General features: G+C 43.9%; 1 protein-coding gene across 3 annotated transcripts in view; it reads right to left on the minus strand.

The window, feature by feature from the left end:
* IPCEF1 (interaction protein for cytohesin exchange factors 1) overlaps positions 1-18,782 on the minus strand; it is a 79,947-nt gene that overhangs the window by 9,908 nt on the left and 51,257 nt on the right. For all 3 annotated transcript variants that reach the window (XM_084827868.1, XM_084827867.1, XM_084827870.1), the window contains 2 exons: positions 14,203-14,294; positions 1,718-2,099 (listed from right to left, as the gene is read on the minus strand). In XM_084827868.1, coding sequence (XP_084683994.1) covers positions 1,718-2,099; positions 14,203-14,294 — 474 coding nt within the window. The remainder of the gene's footprint in view (positions 1-1,717; positions 2,100-14,202; positions 14,295-18,782) is intronic.

An 18,782-nucleotide genomic window follows, 5' to 3' on the forward strand; every position in this document is an offset into this window, starting at 1 on the left:
TCCGCTGCCGGCCGGCCCACCCATCCCGTCCGCTGCCACCTGTCTGCCTGTGGCTGTGATAGGCTATGTAAATCTTTATGTAGCCTATCATGGCAAACAGCAGGGATGCAAATGCCATTTGCGTCTCTGCTCTTTGCCGTGATAGGCTACGTAAATCTTTATGTAGCCTATCACGGCAAAGAGCAGGGATGCAAATGGTGTCCGCTACGCTGGACGTCATTTGCGTCCCAGCGGCCGGAAGTCCGCCAGCGGCCGGATCCGGCCAGCAGCTCCGCAGACTCGCCACAGAGCGGAGCCAGCCAGCAAGGATTCCAGGGGGAGGGACGGATTACCTCCCCCACCCTGCGGACCCCTGGCAGACTGAAGGTAAGGTTGTTTCGTACATCCCTACAATTACATTTATTGCGGTATTTTGCTAAAGTGGAATAAAAAGCAGGAAATAACACTACAATAGTTGTATACAGAATGTGTAATGTGCCCCAACAGTTATCAGTGCACTTCAATACTGCTATAAAGCAGTAATGTAGATCTAGCCAAACTAAATTGTTTTCTAATAGTTCCTCATATAGCAGCGCATGTGTTCGTTAATTTCTCTGATCACTCTCTCACATTTATTTAAGTGAAAATAGAGAGGAAGAATGAAAGAACAGCCGCTATGTATTCAGCACATGGAGATATATTCAAAATAGGGCTGCAGCATTCAATTGATTAATCAGTTACAGTTGCAATCCTGTACCCACTTACTTGGGGGTAAGCCCCATTGAATTAAATGGATCCTGAGTAAACATGTATACGATTGCACTGTAAGTGAAAATAAATGAAAATCTTTTCCTTTGCTATCCCTGATTAATCAACCAGCGCATGAATATATAATACAAAAACTTTTAAAAACTGCCTGTAGAAAAAGCAGTATCTTTGAAGACATATGCCCCTCCTTCTTACACAAGAGAAACTGCTTCTTCCAATATCTCCTCTGACTGACACACACAAACATCATCTATAAACAAAGTATGCATTTTGATTCAGAACTACTAATGGATCAAGAAAGCAATCCTATGGCCCTACAACATGCAGAGCTTCATAGGATGTTGTGATTCTCCTTCTCCACACCTGTAGACAGAGCTACGAGCGCTCAGTTGTGCAACTGCGATCTTATAAGTCAAAAAGGGAGAAAAGAGGGCGTGCTGATGGGTGGGAAGGGAGAGGCCGGTATACTCAGAATTCTGTCGCTTTTTCAGTCCCCTCCCTGCCCACTGAAAGATAAGTCAGCTAGATGGACTCAGCAGCCTCTGTAGCTGCTTTTTGCATTTTAAATGGAGGAATGGAGGCAAAATCACCTCCATCCTCCTCTTGCCTTGCCTGGTTCTTGCCGGGCACCTCCAAACCTGCAGCCCTCTGTCTAGCGGGAGCACAACCCATAGGATTGAACCCTTAGATTCTTTTAACTGGGTGACAGCCCTAATTAGAGCATAATATTGTCCAGGTAGATTACATCCCATAAGCAAAATTATCAAAGATTATATCCAGATTGGTTAATCACAATGATGCGATGCTGCCTTTGACGATAACCTAAAAGCTTTGACTGGGGGTACAGAAGAGAGCTGCCAGGATTTTGATGGGTATAGTGCATTCAGATAAAATTATTTTAAATAAATAACAGTCAGATCAAGATAAGGCAAGAAGAGTGTCAGGCCAACAGATCTCCTACTTGACTCACCTTTAGGTAAAGTTTTTGATGCTATTTTCCCAGGCACAGCTAGGTTATCCTTGGCACTACGTAACGAACATGGATCTTCATTCAAAGAAATGTGAAAGCTGCACTCGGGCTCGAAGGCACCACTTTCCATAGTTTCATTACAGTCTGTCACCAGGCGATCAGTATCTTCAGAGTCACCAGAGACAGCTGAAAGTTGATTGCCCACTTCTTCCCCAGTGGAAGAGCTGTTAACAAAGTCAAGCCATGATTGTCTGTCTGGATGCAATACTTTGGACAATGAGGAAGAAGAGGGTCCTTGGGACATCTTAGTGCTTTCTGGTGATGACAAAGAACATGATACTTCACTTGATACATGCGATGTCAAGTAAGGGTCTTGCCGTTCCTGTTTTCCAGAATAAATAAGGCAGAGGGGAAAAGGTCAAATCATAAGCTAACAATAGATAGCTCCACATGGGGTCAAGGGTCAGCAAATTCCTAATCATGCTGTTCATCTCCCAGTTGCTGTCGAGAACTCAGGATGACTATATGGTATATGAGTGAGTGGTTCACCAACTTGTGAAACTATTTGGTTAATTTTGTCTCAGTTTCACCCAGATAGCTTACTCCAGGCAGTGCTGGATTCAGGCAGAAATAGTTAAGGAGGTAAACTACTTTGTCATAAACCTCTTGGTACATTCTGCCAAGAGTGGGGAGAGGGAGCATGGATGATTTTGCAGCAGAGAAAAAGGTCTCAGCGTCTGCCAAGTCAAATAATATCCAGAGCACAGATTCCAAGAATTATCTCTTCATGACAGATACAGTTTCAGATTTTCTTCTCTGACTTCACCATATGGCCTAGTAGTCTGTCTTCCAGGCCTGAATATTTTCTAAAGCAATTTAGAGTGTCCAAACATTTGGTAACAGGAAGTCCTATGGGTCATAGGATAACCAGTAGTTACTCCATTTTTAATACAAAATAATGTCAGTACTGATGGATCTTTCCTTACTCTACTAATGCTTATTTAACTCTTACTCTCCCACTTCATCTCAAGTTGTTTCCTTTGCTTCTTCTGAATTTGGCAACTTGTTATAGGCATACTTGCCTACTACTGTAAGCCCTGGTGACTAGCTCAAGTAATCAAGCCATCTAAATAGTTCAGTAAAACGTTTCTCAAGACACCTCTGATATGGTATTTGTGGTTGCCACCTTTTCCTCCTCCACAGCTACATAAAAGACAGAATCAACAGGTGAAGCTTCCATGCATATCCCATGCATATCTATCCTGGGAAAAGCTTCTCAGAACCCTGCCATGGAACCGTTAAAGGCAAATCCACCTTCTTAAGGCTTACTTCTACATGAAAAATTGGAAAGGGTCTCTATTTTTGTCATCTAGATAGATAACAACAAAAAACCCTCACATTTTTAGTACCTAGAGATTGCAACTAAATCAAAACATAAATAGAATAGAAATTTTAACGTTAGAATTTTAACGAGGTCTGCAGTCTTACTTGGATGTAAAAATATTAAATATACATATGTTTGTTTGAGTAGGTATAATACAACCTTCCCCAGCCTGGTGCCCTCCAGATGTTTTGGCCTACAACTCCCAACATTCCTGACCATTGGCCATACTAGTCTGTGCTGTTGGGAGCTGAAGTCCAAAACATCTAGGAAGCATCAGGTTGGGGCAGTCTGGTTTTATATGGGAAACAAAGCTTTCCCTCCCTGCCAAAATATCTACTTCACCTCTTCTATGCTCACCCCCATTATTATTTTCTAGTGTTGCCACTGAAGCTAACCTCTCATTAATGTAATACAAGTTCTGGGTTATATCTTACATGTTAATTGGCATCCCCACCTTGTGTTCCCATTATCCCGCTATTTTGCTCTCACCACACAAAAGCATCTTGCACATCACATACCAGCAGCGATCCATCATGTGGAATAGAGGCACAAAAACTCACTATGTAACGGACATGATTTACATTATGTGTTCAGCTAAACAATATGCCGGGGTGGGGGGGGATTAAAATTTCAGTTAGTTCAAAACTAACAGTATTCGAGTCTTGCTTTGGTTTGAGGAGTGCAACTTAGGTATGTTCACATCAGATGTGAAATCAAACTAAATTTTTATCCATCCCTACCAACATGAATAGCTGCAATATAAATAAGGATCTCAACTATGGCATACTCCTACCATTTCCCCCCTTTAACAAAAGGTGTAAGTTTCACCTTGCTTTTGAAACCAGTATAACTTTTGTGACCTTACCTGCTTATTGGAAACAAATAGGGGAAAATGACCCAGTAACTGCAGTGTGGTTACGGGTTCCTTTCTAGGTGCATGTATTTGGCTATTTAAGAGTGTATATTTGTTGTTGGCACTTGAAATGATTGTCACAGGAAATACTGCTGTAACAAAGTGGAGATGCTTAAAACACTGAACAGATCGGAGAAACATAACAGACTGAAAAGCATTAGCAGTGAAATGTTGATCATCTGCTTTGGCCAGAAGTCTCTCTCTTATTTATATATGTAGAAACAAAGTTATCGTGAATGAGACCACAGACGAACACTGTCTTGGAATGCAAGTTAGGGAGAGTCTCCAGCCAAGTACAGCAAGTCAGTTTAAGAGCATTAAATATCATGGGATGTTAACACTGATCAGGTAACTGGTGAAGAAAGTGTGTTGTATCCTTGTAGCTACAAGGATAAGGTACACTTTTCTGGCCCACAAGCATTTTTTAAAACTCTTCAAACTTTCAACTGAGCAATTTTCCATATTGCAAATTGGGTTTATTCAACAAAATAAATAAAAAGAGAAGGTTGGAAGTGCAAATGATTCTCCAGCATGATTTTATTTCTTAAAAGTATATATGCTTAACATTTCAATTGCTTGATGACCTCCCATCTACCAATAATGTCCAATAAGCATCCAAGGAAGAATCCTATAAAACGCAGATGTTAGTCCTAGCAAATGAAAAGGATTCCATGGGAGACTGATGTATCCTTAGGGGACTATTTCTGACAGCAGTTGCAGACATGATACAGTCCCTTTGGGAACCTTTGTAGGCTACCGTCTCAACATGGCTACTCTTCCAAAGCAATTAATTCAGTTAGATAGGGAGGAGTTTGCAGATAAACTTTGTCTTGCATATTTAAGCAAACCTTGTTGTTTTTTCTCTCCTAAAGTTATAATTCGCATTGTTTTCTCAAGCCATCTGGTTAGTGGCTAAGCACAGAGAAGCACATCTAGCCTTAAGATAATTATCCAGTAATTATCCAATAAAACAGACTGTGCCTTCTTTTAGTTCATTCCCTTCTCCTTGTGTAGTGTTTCACACATTTGAAATACACATAAGAAGAAGAAATCCATATGGGCAAAAGGGTGGTGAAAGCAAAGGGCATAATTATGAATCTGACTGATAGCTAAGTAATCTTTGGCCTTCCTTCTGCTTGCTTAAATCTTCAAATGGGATTAGCAACTAGAGGCCCGAGGATCAAATCTGGCCCCCTGAGGTGTATTAGCTATTCCTCCAGGGTGCCAGCTGTGAGGAAAGAGATGTCTAGATGGTAGCTGCATCAATGGAACTTGCTGGCAGTCCACTTTGGAAAAATAAAAGGAGTTGCTGGCTAGAGTCCTACATCTTGTCCTTCCTACAGTTACTCACTCATATGCAGTGGCATAGTGAAGCCAGGCCTCACAGGGATGCAGCACTGGCATTTTTTTTCCATAGCAGAAAAGCTGGGATCATCTGCCCTCCCCCTCAGAATCCCCTGTTCCCTTTGAGCTTAGCTGCAATCCTCACAGTAACTGGAGGGGATGAATTTTCCCAGCAACAATATATTGTTTCCTGTTGTAATGCAAAGTATTGTGTGTGGGGTAGGGGGAGGTCGTGGTCTTGAATAGGCAATTAAAACCCATACATTTACAAAAGACCTACTTTGGGCGGAGATAAAAACTACTTGTTGTTGTTTATTTGTTCAGTCGCTTCCGACTCTTCGTGACTTCATGGACCAGCCCACGCCAGAGCTTCCTGTCAGCCGTCACCACCCCCAGCCCCCCAAAGTCGAGTCTGTCACCTCCAGAATATCATCCATCCATCTTGCCCTTGGTCAGCCTCTCTTCCTTTTGCCTTCCACTTTCCCTAGCATCAGCATCTTCTCCAGGGTATCCTGTCTTCTCATGATGTGGCCAAAGTACTTCAGTTTTCCCTTTAATATAATTCCCTCAAGTGAGCAGTCTGGCTTTATTTCTTGAGTATGGACTAGTTTGATCTTCTTGCATTCCAAGGCACTCTCAGAATTCTCCTCCAACACCACAGTTCAAAAGCATCTATCTTCCTTCGCTCAGCCTTCCTTATGGTCCAGCTCTCGCAGCCATAGGTTACTAATGCGAATACAATTGCTTTAACTATGCAGACCTTTGTTGTCAGTGTGATGTCTCTGCTCTTAAATATTTTATCAAGATTTGTCATTGCTCTCCTCCCAAGAAGTAAACGTCTTCTGATTTATTTATTTTTTGAGGTTCAACTGCAACCCAGCTTTTGCACTTTCTTCTTTCACCTTCGTCATAAGGTTCCTCAGCTCTTCCTTGCTTTCAGCCATCAGAGTGGTATCATCTGCATATCTGAGATTGTTAATGTTTCTTCCAGCGATTTTAACTCCAGCCTTGGCTTCATCAAGCCCAGCACGTCGCATGATGTGTTCTGCATACAGGTTGAATAGGTAGGGCGAGAGTATACAACCCTGCCGTACTCCTTTCCCAATCTTAAACCAGTCCGTTGTTCTGTGGTCTGTTCTTACCGTTGCTACTTGGTCGTTATACAGATTCCTCAGGAGGCAGACAAGATGATTTGGTATCCCCATACCACCAAGTACTTACCACAATTTGTTATGATCCACACAGTCAAAGGCTTTAAAATAGTCAATAAAACAGAAATAGATGTTTTTCTGAAACTCCCTGGCTTTCTCCATTATCCAGAGGATATTGGCAATTTGGTCTCTAGTTCCTCTGCCTTTTCTAAACCCAGCTTGTACATCTGGCAATTCTCGTTCCATGAATTGCTGGAGTCTACCTTGCAAAATCTTGAGCATTACCTTACTGGCATGTGAAATAAGTGCCACTGTTCAATAGTTTGAACATTCTTTAGTGTTTCCCTTTTTTGGTATGGGGATATAAGTTGATTTTTTCCAATCTGATGGCCATTCTTGTGTTTTCCAAATTTGCTGGCATATGGCATGCATCACCTTGACAGCATCATCTTGTAAGGTTTTAAACAGTTCAGCTGGGATACCGTCGTCTCCTATCCTGCTGCCTTGTTATTAGCAATGCTTCTTAAGGCCCATTCAATCTCACTCTTCAGGATGTCTGGCTCTAACTCACTGACCACACCATCAAATCTCTCCCCGATATTATTATCCTTCCTATACAGATCTTCCTTATATTCTTGCCACCTTTTCTTGCTCTCTTCTGCTTGTTAGGTCCTTGCCATCTTTGTTTTTGATCATACCCATTTTTGCCTGGAATTTGCCTCCAATGTTTCTAATTTTCTGGAAGAAGTCTCTTGTCCTTCCTATTCTATTATCTTCTTCCACTTCCATGCATTGCTTGTTTAAAAATAATTCCTTATCTCTTCTGGCTAACCTCTGGAATTTTGCATTTAATTGGGCATATCTCCCCCTATCACTGCTGCCTTTTGCTTTCCTTCTTTCTTGGGCTACTTCCAGCGTCTCAGCAGACAGCCATCTTGCCTTCTTGGTTTTCTTTTTCTTTGGGACGTTTTTTGTTGCCACCTCCTGAACAATGTTGCGAACTTCTGTCCATAGTTCTTCCGGGACCCTATCTACTAAATCTAGTCCCTTAAATCTATTCCTCACCTCCACTGCATATTCATTAGGAATATTAGTGAGCTCATATCTAACTGATCTGTGGGTCTTCCCTATTTTCTTTAGTCTGATTCTAAATTGTGCAATAAGAAGTTCGTGATCTGAACTATAGTCATCTCCAGGTCTTGTTTTTACCAACTGTATAGATGTCCGCCACCTTTGGCTACAAAGGATGTAGTCAATCTGATTTCAGTGTCGACCGTCTGGTGAAGTCCATGTATAAAGTCATCTTTTAGGTTGTTGGAAGAGAGTGTTTGTTATGCACAGTGAGTTGTCTTGGCAAAATTCTATCAGCCTATGTCCCACTTTATTTTGTTCTCCCAGACCATGCTTGCCTGTAATTCCAGGTGTCGTTTGACTACCCACCTTAGCATTCCAGTCTCCTGTAATGAAAATAACATCTCTTTTTGGAGTATTATCCAGTAGGTGCTGCAGATCCTCATAGAACTGATCTACTTCTGCTTCTTCAGCATCTGTGGTTGGGGCGTATATTTGGATCACTGTGATGTTAAATGGCTTACCCTGAATTCGAATTGAGATCATTCTATCGTTTTTTGGATTGTATCCAAGTACTGCTTTAGCCACTTTATTATTAATTATGAAGGCTACTCCATTTCTTCTGTGGTCCTCTTGTCCACAGTAGTAGATCCGGTGCTCATCTGATGTGAAGTGGCCCATTCCAGTCCAGTCCAGTTCACTGACACCCAAAATGTCTATATTTAATCTTGACATCTCCCCAATAACCACATCCAATTTGCCCTGGCTCATAGATCTTACATTCCAGCTTCCTATGCTGTGTTGATCTTTAGAACCTCGGATTCGTCGTTCACCACCAGCACCGTCGGCCACTAGCCATCCTTTCAGTTTTGAGCTAGCTGCGTCATCACATCTGGGGCTAGTTGAACTTATCCTCTGTTCCCCCCCAGTAGCATTTTGGCCATCTTCCGACCTGGGAGTCCCATCTTCCAATGGTATACTGACACATCTCTGGTTGTACTGATCCAGCAAAGGAGATCGTTACCTTGTCGTGCTGGAGCTTGAGCACCTAAATGAGAATGAGCTAAACCGTGAAGGGACACCCAAGACGGGAAGGTCATGGTAGAGAGGTCAGTCTAAATACGATCCCTGGGGAAGGAAACGGCAACCCACCCCAGTATTCTTGCCGTGAAAACTAAATCGATCAGTACAAAAACTACTAGAACTGGTTAATTTGGTGGTGGGCTCTCCCACACTGGAGGCGTTCAAGACGAGTCTGGACAGCCATCTGTCAGGGATGCTCTGACTTGGATTCCTGCATTGAGCAGGGGGTTGGACTCGATGGCCTTGTAGGCCCCTTCCAACCCTACTATTCTATGATTCTGTGAATTTATATAGATCAATACAGCTGCCTGAATTTTCGGACTTGTGGGCGTGATTATGGAGACTGTCATAATGAGCACCTGCACTTCAAAATGTACTACTACACCACACCTCGTATGATAGCAAAAGACCTGATGGAAAGAAATGATCTTGGAGGCACATTGAAAAGAAGCAATCTGAAAGCAGATGCATGGTCAGAATGGGACTAACAAGCACTTTGCTTCGTTAAAAGCTGTGCGAGAGCAGTGCTGTAGTGGAGCCAGAGCTCGCAGGGAAGCAGCCCCAGCACTGATTAGAAGGGATGCTGATATTATTTGCCACACACACACACACACCCTCAGAATTACCTGCTCCCTCTGAGTTTAGCTGCAATCCTCACAGCGGCTGGGGAGAAATGAATTTTCTCAACAACAATATATTGCTCGGGTTGTAATGGGAAGTATTTTGCAGTGTCTTGGTCTTGAATGAGCAATTAAGAGCCATTAGCTTTACAAAAGACCTGCTCCTGGTAGAGATTAGAACTGCTACGACTAGTGTGTTCATATGGATCAACACAGCTGCCTGCATTTTTGGCTCTACCTGGGGCGTGGCCACGGGGACCGTTACGATGAGCGCCACTATACCACTGCGCTACGGTCAATGGCTACTATAGTGCTCTGTGGGATAGAATAATAATCCCATCCTTGGGGTTGGGGGGACAGAGGTTGAAGTTCAAGTACAGTCAGGGCCAGAAATATTGGAACAAGGATAACTGTTTTGGCAGTTGGCCTCAGTACACCACACATTGAAGGTGAAAGGAAACACACCCAGATGGGAGCGAAGTCACGACTTCCAGCTATAATTCAAGGGGTTTGACAAAAGTGGGGCACCAGCCATTCTGGAAGTACAGCCAGTGGCATACGCACACCCCCATCGTTGGTGGCTCATAAGTAATGGAACAAACCAACATCATGGCAAACTTAAGGATCGCCTTTAATACCTGGATGAAAATCCTTTGCAGTCAATGACTGCCTGAAGTCTGGAACCCGTGGACATGACCAAATACTGAGTTTCCTCCCTTGAGATGCTTTGCCAGGCCTTTACTGCAGCTGCCTTCAGCTGCTGCTTGTTTGTGGGTCTTTCTGCCCTCAGTCTTGTCTTCAGTAAGTGAAAAGCATGCTCTATTGGGTTGAGATCAGGTGACTGACTTGGCCATTGAAGAACATCCCACTTCTTTGCCTTCAGAAATGCTTGGGTAGCTTTTGCTGTATGTTTTGGGTCATTATCCATCTGTAATACGAAGCGGCGTCCTATCAGTTTGGCAGCATTCAGCTGAATCTGAGCAGAAAATATAGCCCTATACACTTCAGAATTCATCCTGCTGCTTTTATCAGCAGTCAGGTCATCAAGAAACACCATTGACCCGGTTCCATTGGCAGCCATACATGCCCTTGCCATAACACTGCCTCCACCATGTTTGACAGATGATGTGGTATGCTTTGGATCATGAGCTGTTCCTTTCCTTCTCCACACTTTTCTCTTCCCATCATTCTGGTACAAGTTAATCTTGGTCTCATCAGTCCAAAGAATCTTATTCCAGAACTGGGCAGACTTTTTTAGGTGTTTGCTGGCAAAGGCTAATCTGGCCTGTCTGTTCTTGAGCGTTACCAGTGGTTTGCACCTTGTTGTGAAGCCTCTGTATTTACATTCATAAAGCCGTCTCTTGACTGTAGATGTTGACAATGACATGCCTACCTCCGCAACAGCGTTCTTGACCTGGCTAGATGTTGTGAAAGGGTTCCTCTTCACGATGAGCAGAATTCTGCGGTCATCCACTTTAGTTGTCTTCTGTGGTCTGCCAGGCCTTTTGCTGTTGCTGAGCTTGCCAGTTAATTCCTTCTTTTTTAGGATGTTCCAAACTGTTGTGTTGGCCACTCCCACTGTTTTTGCTATCTCTCTGATGGGTTTATGTTGTTTCCTCAGCCTAATGATGGCCTCCTTCACTCACATGGACACCTCTTTGGACCTCATGTTGGGAGTTCCAGTGAAGAGCTACCAAATGCAAATGTAACACTCAGAACCACCTCCAGGCCTTTTATCTGCTTGATTGGTCATGGGGTACCCAGGAAACAGGCCACGCCTGGCCATGCAGCTGCTTGTCAGCCATTCGTTCCATTACTTATGAGTCACCAATGATGTGTGTGTGTGTGTGTATGCCACTGGCTGTCCTTCCTGAATGGTTAGTGCCCCACTTTTGTCAAACCCCTTGAATTACAGCTGACAGTCCTCCTGACTTCGCTCCCATCTGGGTGTGTTTCCTTTCAACTTCAATGTGGTGGTGTACAGAGGCCAACTGCCAAAACAGTTATCCTTGTTCCGATATTTCCGGCCCTGACTGTATATGAGGCTGTTTTATTCATTCTTAACATGTTGTTTCAAATGTTGTTTAGGTTTTTGCTTTCATGGTTTTCATTGTTGTGTTTTAAGTCACTCTGTGAAGCCATGTGAGGGGACAGAAATCCAAGAACAAACAGCAGCTGAGTTTGGCTCCTCAACACTCAAGCACCAAGACATTTTGTTCAGTTCTCACCAATGACTAAGCATACATTGCCAGGCTTGTCACAGGTTGGCATTTTTAGCTTTCACGGCACGTGAGCAAAAAGTGCGGGCTCCAGGCAGCCCCCTTAGTCCCAAGCATCTACCACAGGGGGAGGGGGGAACAGTGGCAGCACTCAAAAAAAGGAAAAACTCTCTAGGAACAGGCTCTATGATTAGTGCCATAGACGTCTTGCTCCTAGAGTGTCTTGGAGCTTCCTAGTGAACAGTGCTCAAAGGCTCCTGCCTGCTCCCTAGGATGCACTAGAGGTGCGGGTTTCTATGGCAGAAAGCACAGAGCCCATTCCTAGAGCGTTTTTTCCTGCCTAAAAGATTCCACAAAATGATCGATAAGGCATCGACTGGGAGCAGGCTGCAGCCTCCTCCCTCGCCTGCGTGTTAGTGGGGTGCGTGTGAATGAGTGGTGTGTGTGTGAGAGAGAGAGAGGGGGTAAGTGTGTGAATGAGTGAGGTGCATGTGTTTGCATGTGTGCATATGCACACGTGGACCTGCCTCCACCCCAGAAGACACCTCATGTGACCTTCAGTACTGAAAAGGTTGTGCACAGCTGCTTTACAACAGGTTTGTCTCTTCCATTTTATAGTTCATACAGAAACCTGGGGCCAGCTAGGAGCACCTGCCGGACTCCAGTCCCTTCTGGAAGGAGCTCTTGAATTACATATTCCTTTAATTATGTATTAGTGTGAGTGAGTGAGTGTGTGTCAGTGTCTGCTATTCTCCATGCTAGAGTTAATGAGGATGAAGGCAGTGGTGATTACCTTATCTTACTGAAACAGAAGAAAATATTTAGGAGAGGATATTGGCGGCAGCATGAGCCACTATCCAAACAATATAAAACCAAATTTTGCTGTTGCAAATTTGACATAACTGACAATTGTATCTCCCTGCCCGAGCTCTTGAATTATTTACAATACCTATGTGGCGAGTCATTTCAAGGCACAATTCTGTGGTTTAGGAAAGGCTGCTGTAAACTGGGCACACTTGATAGGGTGAGCTATTGTGCAGGATTAATAATACTAAGATCACAGGAAATGTTTTGATTCAGAAGTGTTACAATATAGTGAGAATAAAGAATGCTCACTGCAGGAATGCTGAAAGCATGAAAGTAGTCTCAGGGTGCACTAGATTAATTAAAAGCCAGGTGGATTTTGGTATATCTGCCCCTAATTTCAAACAAAATTCCTCTTTTGCTGGAATTGCAATAATCCTATGCAGGATTCTGTGTCAGGTGCTGTGAGAGGCTTGTTTTCCAATCTCAGAAGTAAATAAGCCTGCCTGGACATGTCTTAGTAATTTATTTTCACTGGTATCTAAATTCTTACTAATAACTTTTTTTTTTCTTTCAGCATCTAAAACTTCAGCAGTGTATTAGTGAAGAGACCCAGTATGGTGTAGTGGTTAAAGAGCTGGACTAAGACTGGGGATACCCTGTTCCATTCTAATTCAGTCTGAGAGACAAGAAATTGCTTATGAAAAAAATGTTCAAAGGGGTGGATGCCTTTGGTGAAATACTCATAGATCAGGTGTGGGATTCTATTGTGTTTACTTTAGTTATGAAGCGATCAAAGAGTGTGTAGTTCATGGTACAATCATCTCTCCAGCAGTGTGCAGCCTCCCTGTCTTCCTGCACTTCAGTTGAAGCCCAGGGCAAAACTTCGTGATGCAACTCCTCCCCCATGGGGCGTTTTCAGATTGAGAAGTGTGGGCAGCATGGAGGCTGCAGACTGACAGAGAGATGTGTTTTGTCTTTCTATTACACAGCACCCTTGGCCACCTCAAAATAATATAGTAAGCTCAAAATACCACCAAAAGAAATTCTAAAGCACCCTGAGAATGAGACAGAAAAATGGAAACCTGGAGGAAAAAAACTTCCTGAAAATTGGGGGACAGGTCTTGGCCCTGCATTAGCTCCAACTCTTCCCTGGAGCTGCACACAACAGCATCCTCCCTCACACCCACTATGGAGCTTGTGGGCAAAGACCAGAAGCAGCAGTATCATAAGCATCTGCATGAGAGACAAGACGTACCACCAATCATCATCCCTCAGAAATTTAAGGTTTGGGAGACACTGAAGAAGGAGCTGGCCACTGAAGAATGGCAACTAGAGCTGAGCCAAAATCTCTCAGAAGACGATTTACTGAGAAGTTCTGAGAGTTGTTGTTGTTGTTGTTGTTGTTTTTCCTACCCTATAAATAGAAGGCCACTCTGCAGAATTCTTTCCACCATTTTTATTTTGTGGTGGCTCCATCCCCCCACATACAAACACACACAAACACACACACACAATGCTAGGTATAGGGTATTGTGAAGGATACAAAATGGTGGGCAGGCTGCCAGCACAGTTACTGCTGTTGCCCCTTGCAGTGGCAACCCAAAAAACAAGAACCATCGGGGAGGGGGAGAGAAGCTGTGCTACAGCCACTGCTAGTGGTAAGGGCCACCTCTGAGAAACTGTTGGAGCAATTTTCCTCTTCCTGGAGAAATTTGGCAAAAATTTGACAGGCCAAAAAATGTGTGCACAGCCAAAAAACAAGAGTAGAGGAACAATTCAGAGCCCTTTACCACAGATTACTTGTCAGAGAAGAATCCTGAGAACTGGATAGGGTGACATTTGTACAAACCATTTAGCGAGTGGAAGCTATCTACTAATTACTATAATACATACCGCATCAGGCAGCAGCGGCGGATCTGAATATGGAGGGGGTGGTGTCTCTGCATTTATTTCTGGATCTTCATGATCACTCTCACTATAGCACTCTGAAGCAAGAACACAACAGTTAAAAATGCTCCATTTAATACTTTGAACACTAAAGCATACTTCAAGATAACTGAACTGAAAGCAAAATGTATTTGTTCTGATCCAGTCATGCATATAGGGTGATCTGTATGCAAAATAGGGTATTTTATGACTTTCCTAAATAGCAAATACGCAAAAAAAATAAAAAATCCCTTCATCCTCCCACTTCATTGCAAAACAAACAAACAAACAAACCAAAAAGCTCTTAAAATCCTCTACATTTACAGAGTCTCTTCCAGTGAGGGACAGGAGCTATGTTACTGTTTGGGAAGGCAATAAAAAGCCACTTTACATGAACAAAATATAAAGTGGACTTTACACTTTACATCTGGAACACACCTCTCAAGACAGGGCAGTTATATTTAGACTTCCTATTAATAAGTAACTATATCTTTTTGTCTAATACTATGGGAAAAAAACCAAATTGAATTTATGACATAGCAGGGATTTCCCTTTTTTATGCACACACATTCTCTCTCTCTCTCTCTCTGTCAGAAAGAAAGAAAGAAAGAAAGAAAGAGAAAGAAAGAAAGAAAGAAAAGAAAGATAGAAAGCAAGCAAGCAAGCAAGCAAGCTAATTAAAGCATTAACTAATACTGGTAAGATTTGTCCACTGTTTGCAAAGTAAATCATAAAATCATAGAATAGTAGGGTTGGAAGGGACCTACAAGGCCATCAAGTCCAACCCCCTGCTCAATGCAGGAATCCAAGTCAGAGCATCCCAAACAGTCCAGCCTCATCTTGAATGCCTCCAGTGTGGGACAGCCCACCACCTCCCTAGGGAATTGGTTCCATTGTCATATTGATCTAACAGTCAGGAGGTTTTTCCTGACGTTCAGCCAGAATCTGGCTTCGTGTAACTTGAGCCCATTATTCCATGTCCTGCATTCTGGGATGATCGAGAAGAGATGCTGGCCTTCCTCTCTGTGACAACCTTTCAAGTACTTGAAGAGCGCTATCATATCTCCCCTCAGTCTTCTCTTCTCAAGGCTAAACATGCCCAGTTCTTTCAGTCTCTCTTCACAGGGCGCTGTTTCCAGTCCCCTGGTCATCCTTGTTGCCCTCCTCTGAACCCTCACCAGCTTGTCTGGATCCTTCTTAAAGTGCGGTGCCCAGAACTGGACACAGTACTCCAAATGAGGCCAAACCAGTGTTGAGTAGAAGAGAACTAGTACTTCCCGGGATTTGGAAGCTATGCTTCTATTAATGCAGCCCAAAAGAGCATTGGCCTTTTTTGCAGCCACATCACTTTCTTGGCTCATATTCAGCTTGTGATGAAGAACAATTCCAAGATCCTTCTCACTTGTAGTGTTGTTGAGCCATGTATCCCCCATCTTGTAACTGTGCATTTGGTTTCTTTTTCCTAGGTGCAGAACTTGGCATTTATCCCTATTAAATTGCATTCTATTATTTTCTGCCCAGAGCTCTAGTCTGTCAAGATCACTTTGAATTTTGTTTCTGTCTTCCAACGTATTAGCTATGCTGCGCAATTTTGTGTCATCTGCAAATTTGATCAGCATTCTTTGTACCTCCTCCTCCAAGTCATTAATGCAAATGTCGAAGAGCACTGGGCCCAGGACTGAGCCCTGCAGTACCCCGCTCGTTACCTCTCCCCAGTTTGAGAAGATCCCATTGATAAGCACTCTTTGAGTCCGATTCTGTAGCCAACTGTGGATCCACCTGATCATTGTTTCATCTAGCCCACTTTCAGCTAGTTTGCTCATCAGGATATCATGGGGCACTTTGTTGAAAGCTTTGCTGAAGTCGAGGTATATTATGTCCACAGGATTCCCACAGTCCACAAGGGAGGTTACTTGATCAAAAAATGAGATCAGATCCATCTGGCAGGACTTGTTTTTGACAAATCCATGTTGGCTTCGAGTAATCACTGCATTGTTTTCAAGGTGCTTCCAGATGGATTGCTTTATAATCTGCTCCAGGATTTTCCCAGGGACTGATGTCAGACTGACTGGTCTGTAGGGATGTACAAAACACCTACCTGGCTCTGCGCCGGGCAATCCGTGGGGTGGGGGAGGCGCTCTGTCCCTCCCCCTGGAATCCTCGACAGGGGGGGAAGCGATCCGGTCCTCTCCCCTGGAATCCTGCTCAGCCGGCTCCGCTCCGCGGCCACGCCACGGAGCCGGCAGCCGGCTCCGGCCACCCACAGCCGGACATCCGGCTGCTGGGCAGCCCTGCAGGGACACAAATGGTGGCTGTCGTAGCCGTCGCCATTTGTGTCCCTCTATTGAGCCGTGATAGGCTACGTAAGTATTTACGTATCCTATCACGGCTATGAAGAGGAGGAAGCGAATGGCGGCCGCATGACGGCTGCCATTCGCAAAGTAGCGCAGACGGGAGCAGGTAAGTGCTCCATTTCACGCGCCTTTCGTGGGGTGGGAGCAGTGGGGACTTTGTCCCATGTGCCTTTCGTCGGGTGAGGGGGCGGGGGCTTCATTCTGTGATGGATTTCGGGGGGCCGATTGCACTGGCATTCGGCCTCACCGAGATCCATCGCGGAATTCTCTGACATCCCTACTGGTCTGTAGTTCCCAGGTTCCTCCTTTTTACCCTTTTGAAGATGGGGACAACATTAGTCCTCCTCCAGTCAGCTGGCACGTCCCCCATCCCCCATGATTTCTCAAAGATAATAGACAGTGGTTCGGAGAGTTCTTCTGCCAGTTCCTTTATTACGCTAGGATGCAGTTCATCTGGCCCTGGAGATTTGAACTCATTCAAAGTAATTAGGTGTTCCTTGACCATATGCCTATCAATGTCAAGCTGCAATCCTGCTCCATCAGCCTGTACTTCGCCTTTGCCAGGGGGGTCATAGACCCTCTTTTGGGAGAAGACTGAGCCAAAGTAGGAATTGAGCACTTCTGCCTGTTCTTTGTCATCTGTTATCATTTTGCCATTATTTAATAGCTGAATCCCCATTTCTTTCCTCTGTCTTTTACTATGCACGTATCTGAAGAAAGCTTTTTTGTTGCTTTTAGCCTCCCTCGCTAACCTCAGATCGTTCTCAGCTTTAGCCTTCCTGACGCCATCCCTGCAATTCCATGCTACCTGCCTGTACTCTTCCTTTGTTGCTTGGCCTTCCTTCCACTTCCTTTATGTGTACGTTTTTGTTTTCAGGCCATCTCTAAGCTTTTTGTGAAGCCACATTGGCTTCTTCTGTTGTCTTCCACCTTTTTTCTTGTTGGAATTGTTTGTGATTGTGCCTTGAGAATTTCCTTTTTTAAAAGCTCCCACCCATCTTGGACTCCTTTTCTCGTTAGAGTCGCTTGCCATGGGACCTTGCTGATCATTGTTCTGAGTTTATTACAATCAGCTTTCCTAAAATCCAGGGTACGGGTTTGGCTACACTTGTATTTTGCTGCCCTTAGAACCAAGAACTCAAGTATAACATGGTCGCTAACCCCCAGAGTTCCTGTAACTGCTACTTTACTCACTAAATCATCTCTGTTGGTTAGGATCAAGTCAAGGATAGCCAATCCTCTAGATCCTTCCTGTACTTTCTGTAGGAGGAAGTTATCCGCCACACAAGGCAGGAATTTCCTGGAGCTGCCATGTTTTGCAGAATTTGTCTCCCAACAAATATCGGGGAAATTGAAGTCCCCCATTACTACTACATCATGCTTCCCTGAAACACTGGCTATTTGCTTTTCAAAAATTTCATCCTCGTCTTCTCCTTGATTGGGTGGCCGGTAGTAGACTCCGACCACCAGGTTCCTTTTATTCTTTGCTGCATTTATTTTAACCCAGATGCTCTCGATGGGGCTACCAAGCTCATCCTCCTGTATTTCTGTGCAGCGATATATATTTTAACATATAGTGCAACCCCACCTCCCTTTCTGTTCCTCCTGTTCTTTTTGAACAAGTTATATCCTTCAATTGCTGTATTCCAGTCATGAGAGTCATCCCACCAAGTCTCACTTATACCTATCAAGTCATAATTTCCCTCCTGTATTAAGAGTTCAAGTTCGCTCTGTTTCCCATAATCTGGACATTAGTATATAGACATCGAAGACCATGTGCTTCATAGTCTGGCTTGCTTCCTACATGTTTCTGAAGACTATTATTGGGCACTATTAGAGCTGTTCTCTCCGTTGCAGTGCATGAGCCTTTGTCCATTGTTACCCCCAACTTTAAGTCTCCCTTCCCTGTAGGATTCAGTTTAAATCCCTCCTGATAAAGTTCTTCATGCTGTGGCCAAACACATTCTTCCCAGCCTTTGTGAGGTGCAACCTGTCCCTTGCCAACAGCCCATCTTCCAGGAAGCATAGCCTGTGGTCCCAGAATCCAAATCTCTCGTGCCGGCACCACCTTCGTAGCCAGTCATTCACCCGGAGTATTTTTCTTTCCCTTTCTATGTCTCTTCTAACTACTGGAAGGATGGATGAGAAAACTATCTGTGCCCCAAAGTTCTTGAGTTTCCTTTCCAAAGCTTC

Source organism: Heloderma suspectum, chromosome 1 (genome assembly GCF_057233095.1).
Source record: "Heloderma suspectum isolate Gila_16-S chromosome 1, 16-S_ref, whole genome shotgun sequence".
Classification (NCBI taxonomy): domain Eukaryota; kingdom Metazoa; phylum Chordata; class Lepidosauria; order Squamata; family Helodermatidae; genus Heloderma; species Heloderma suspectum.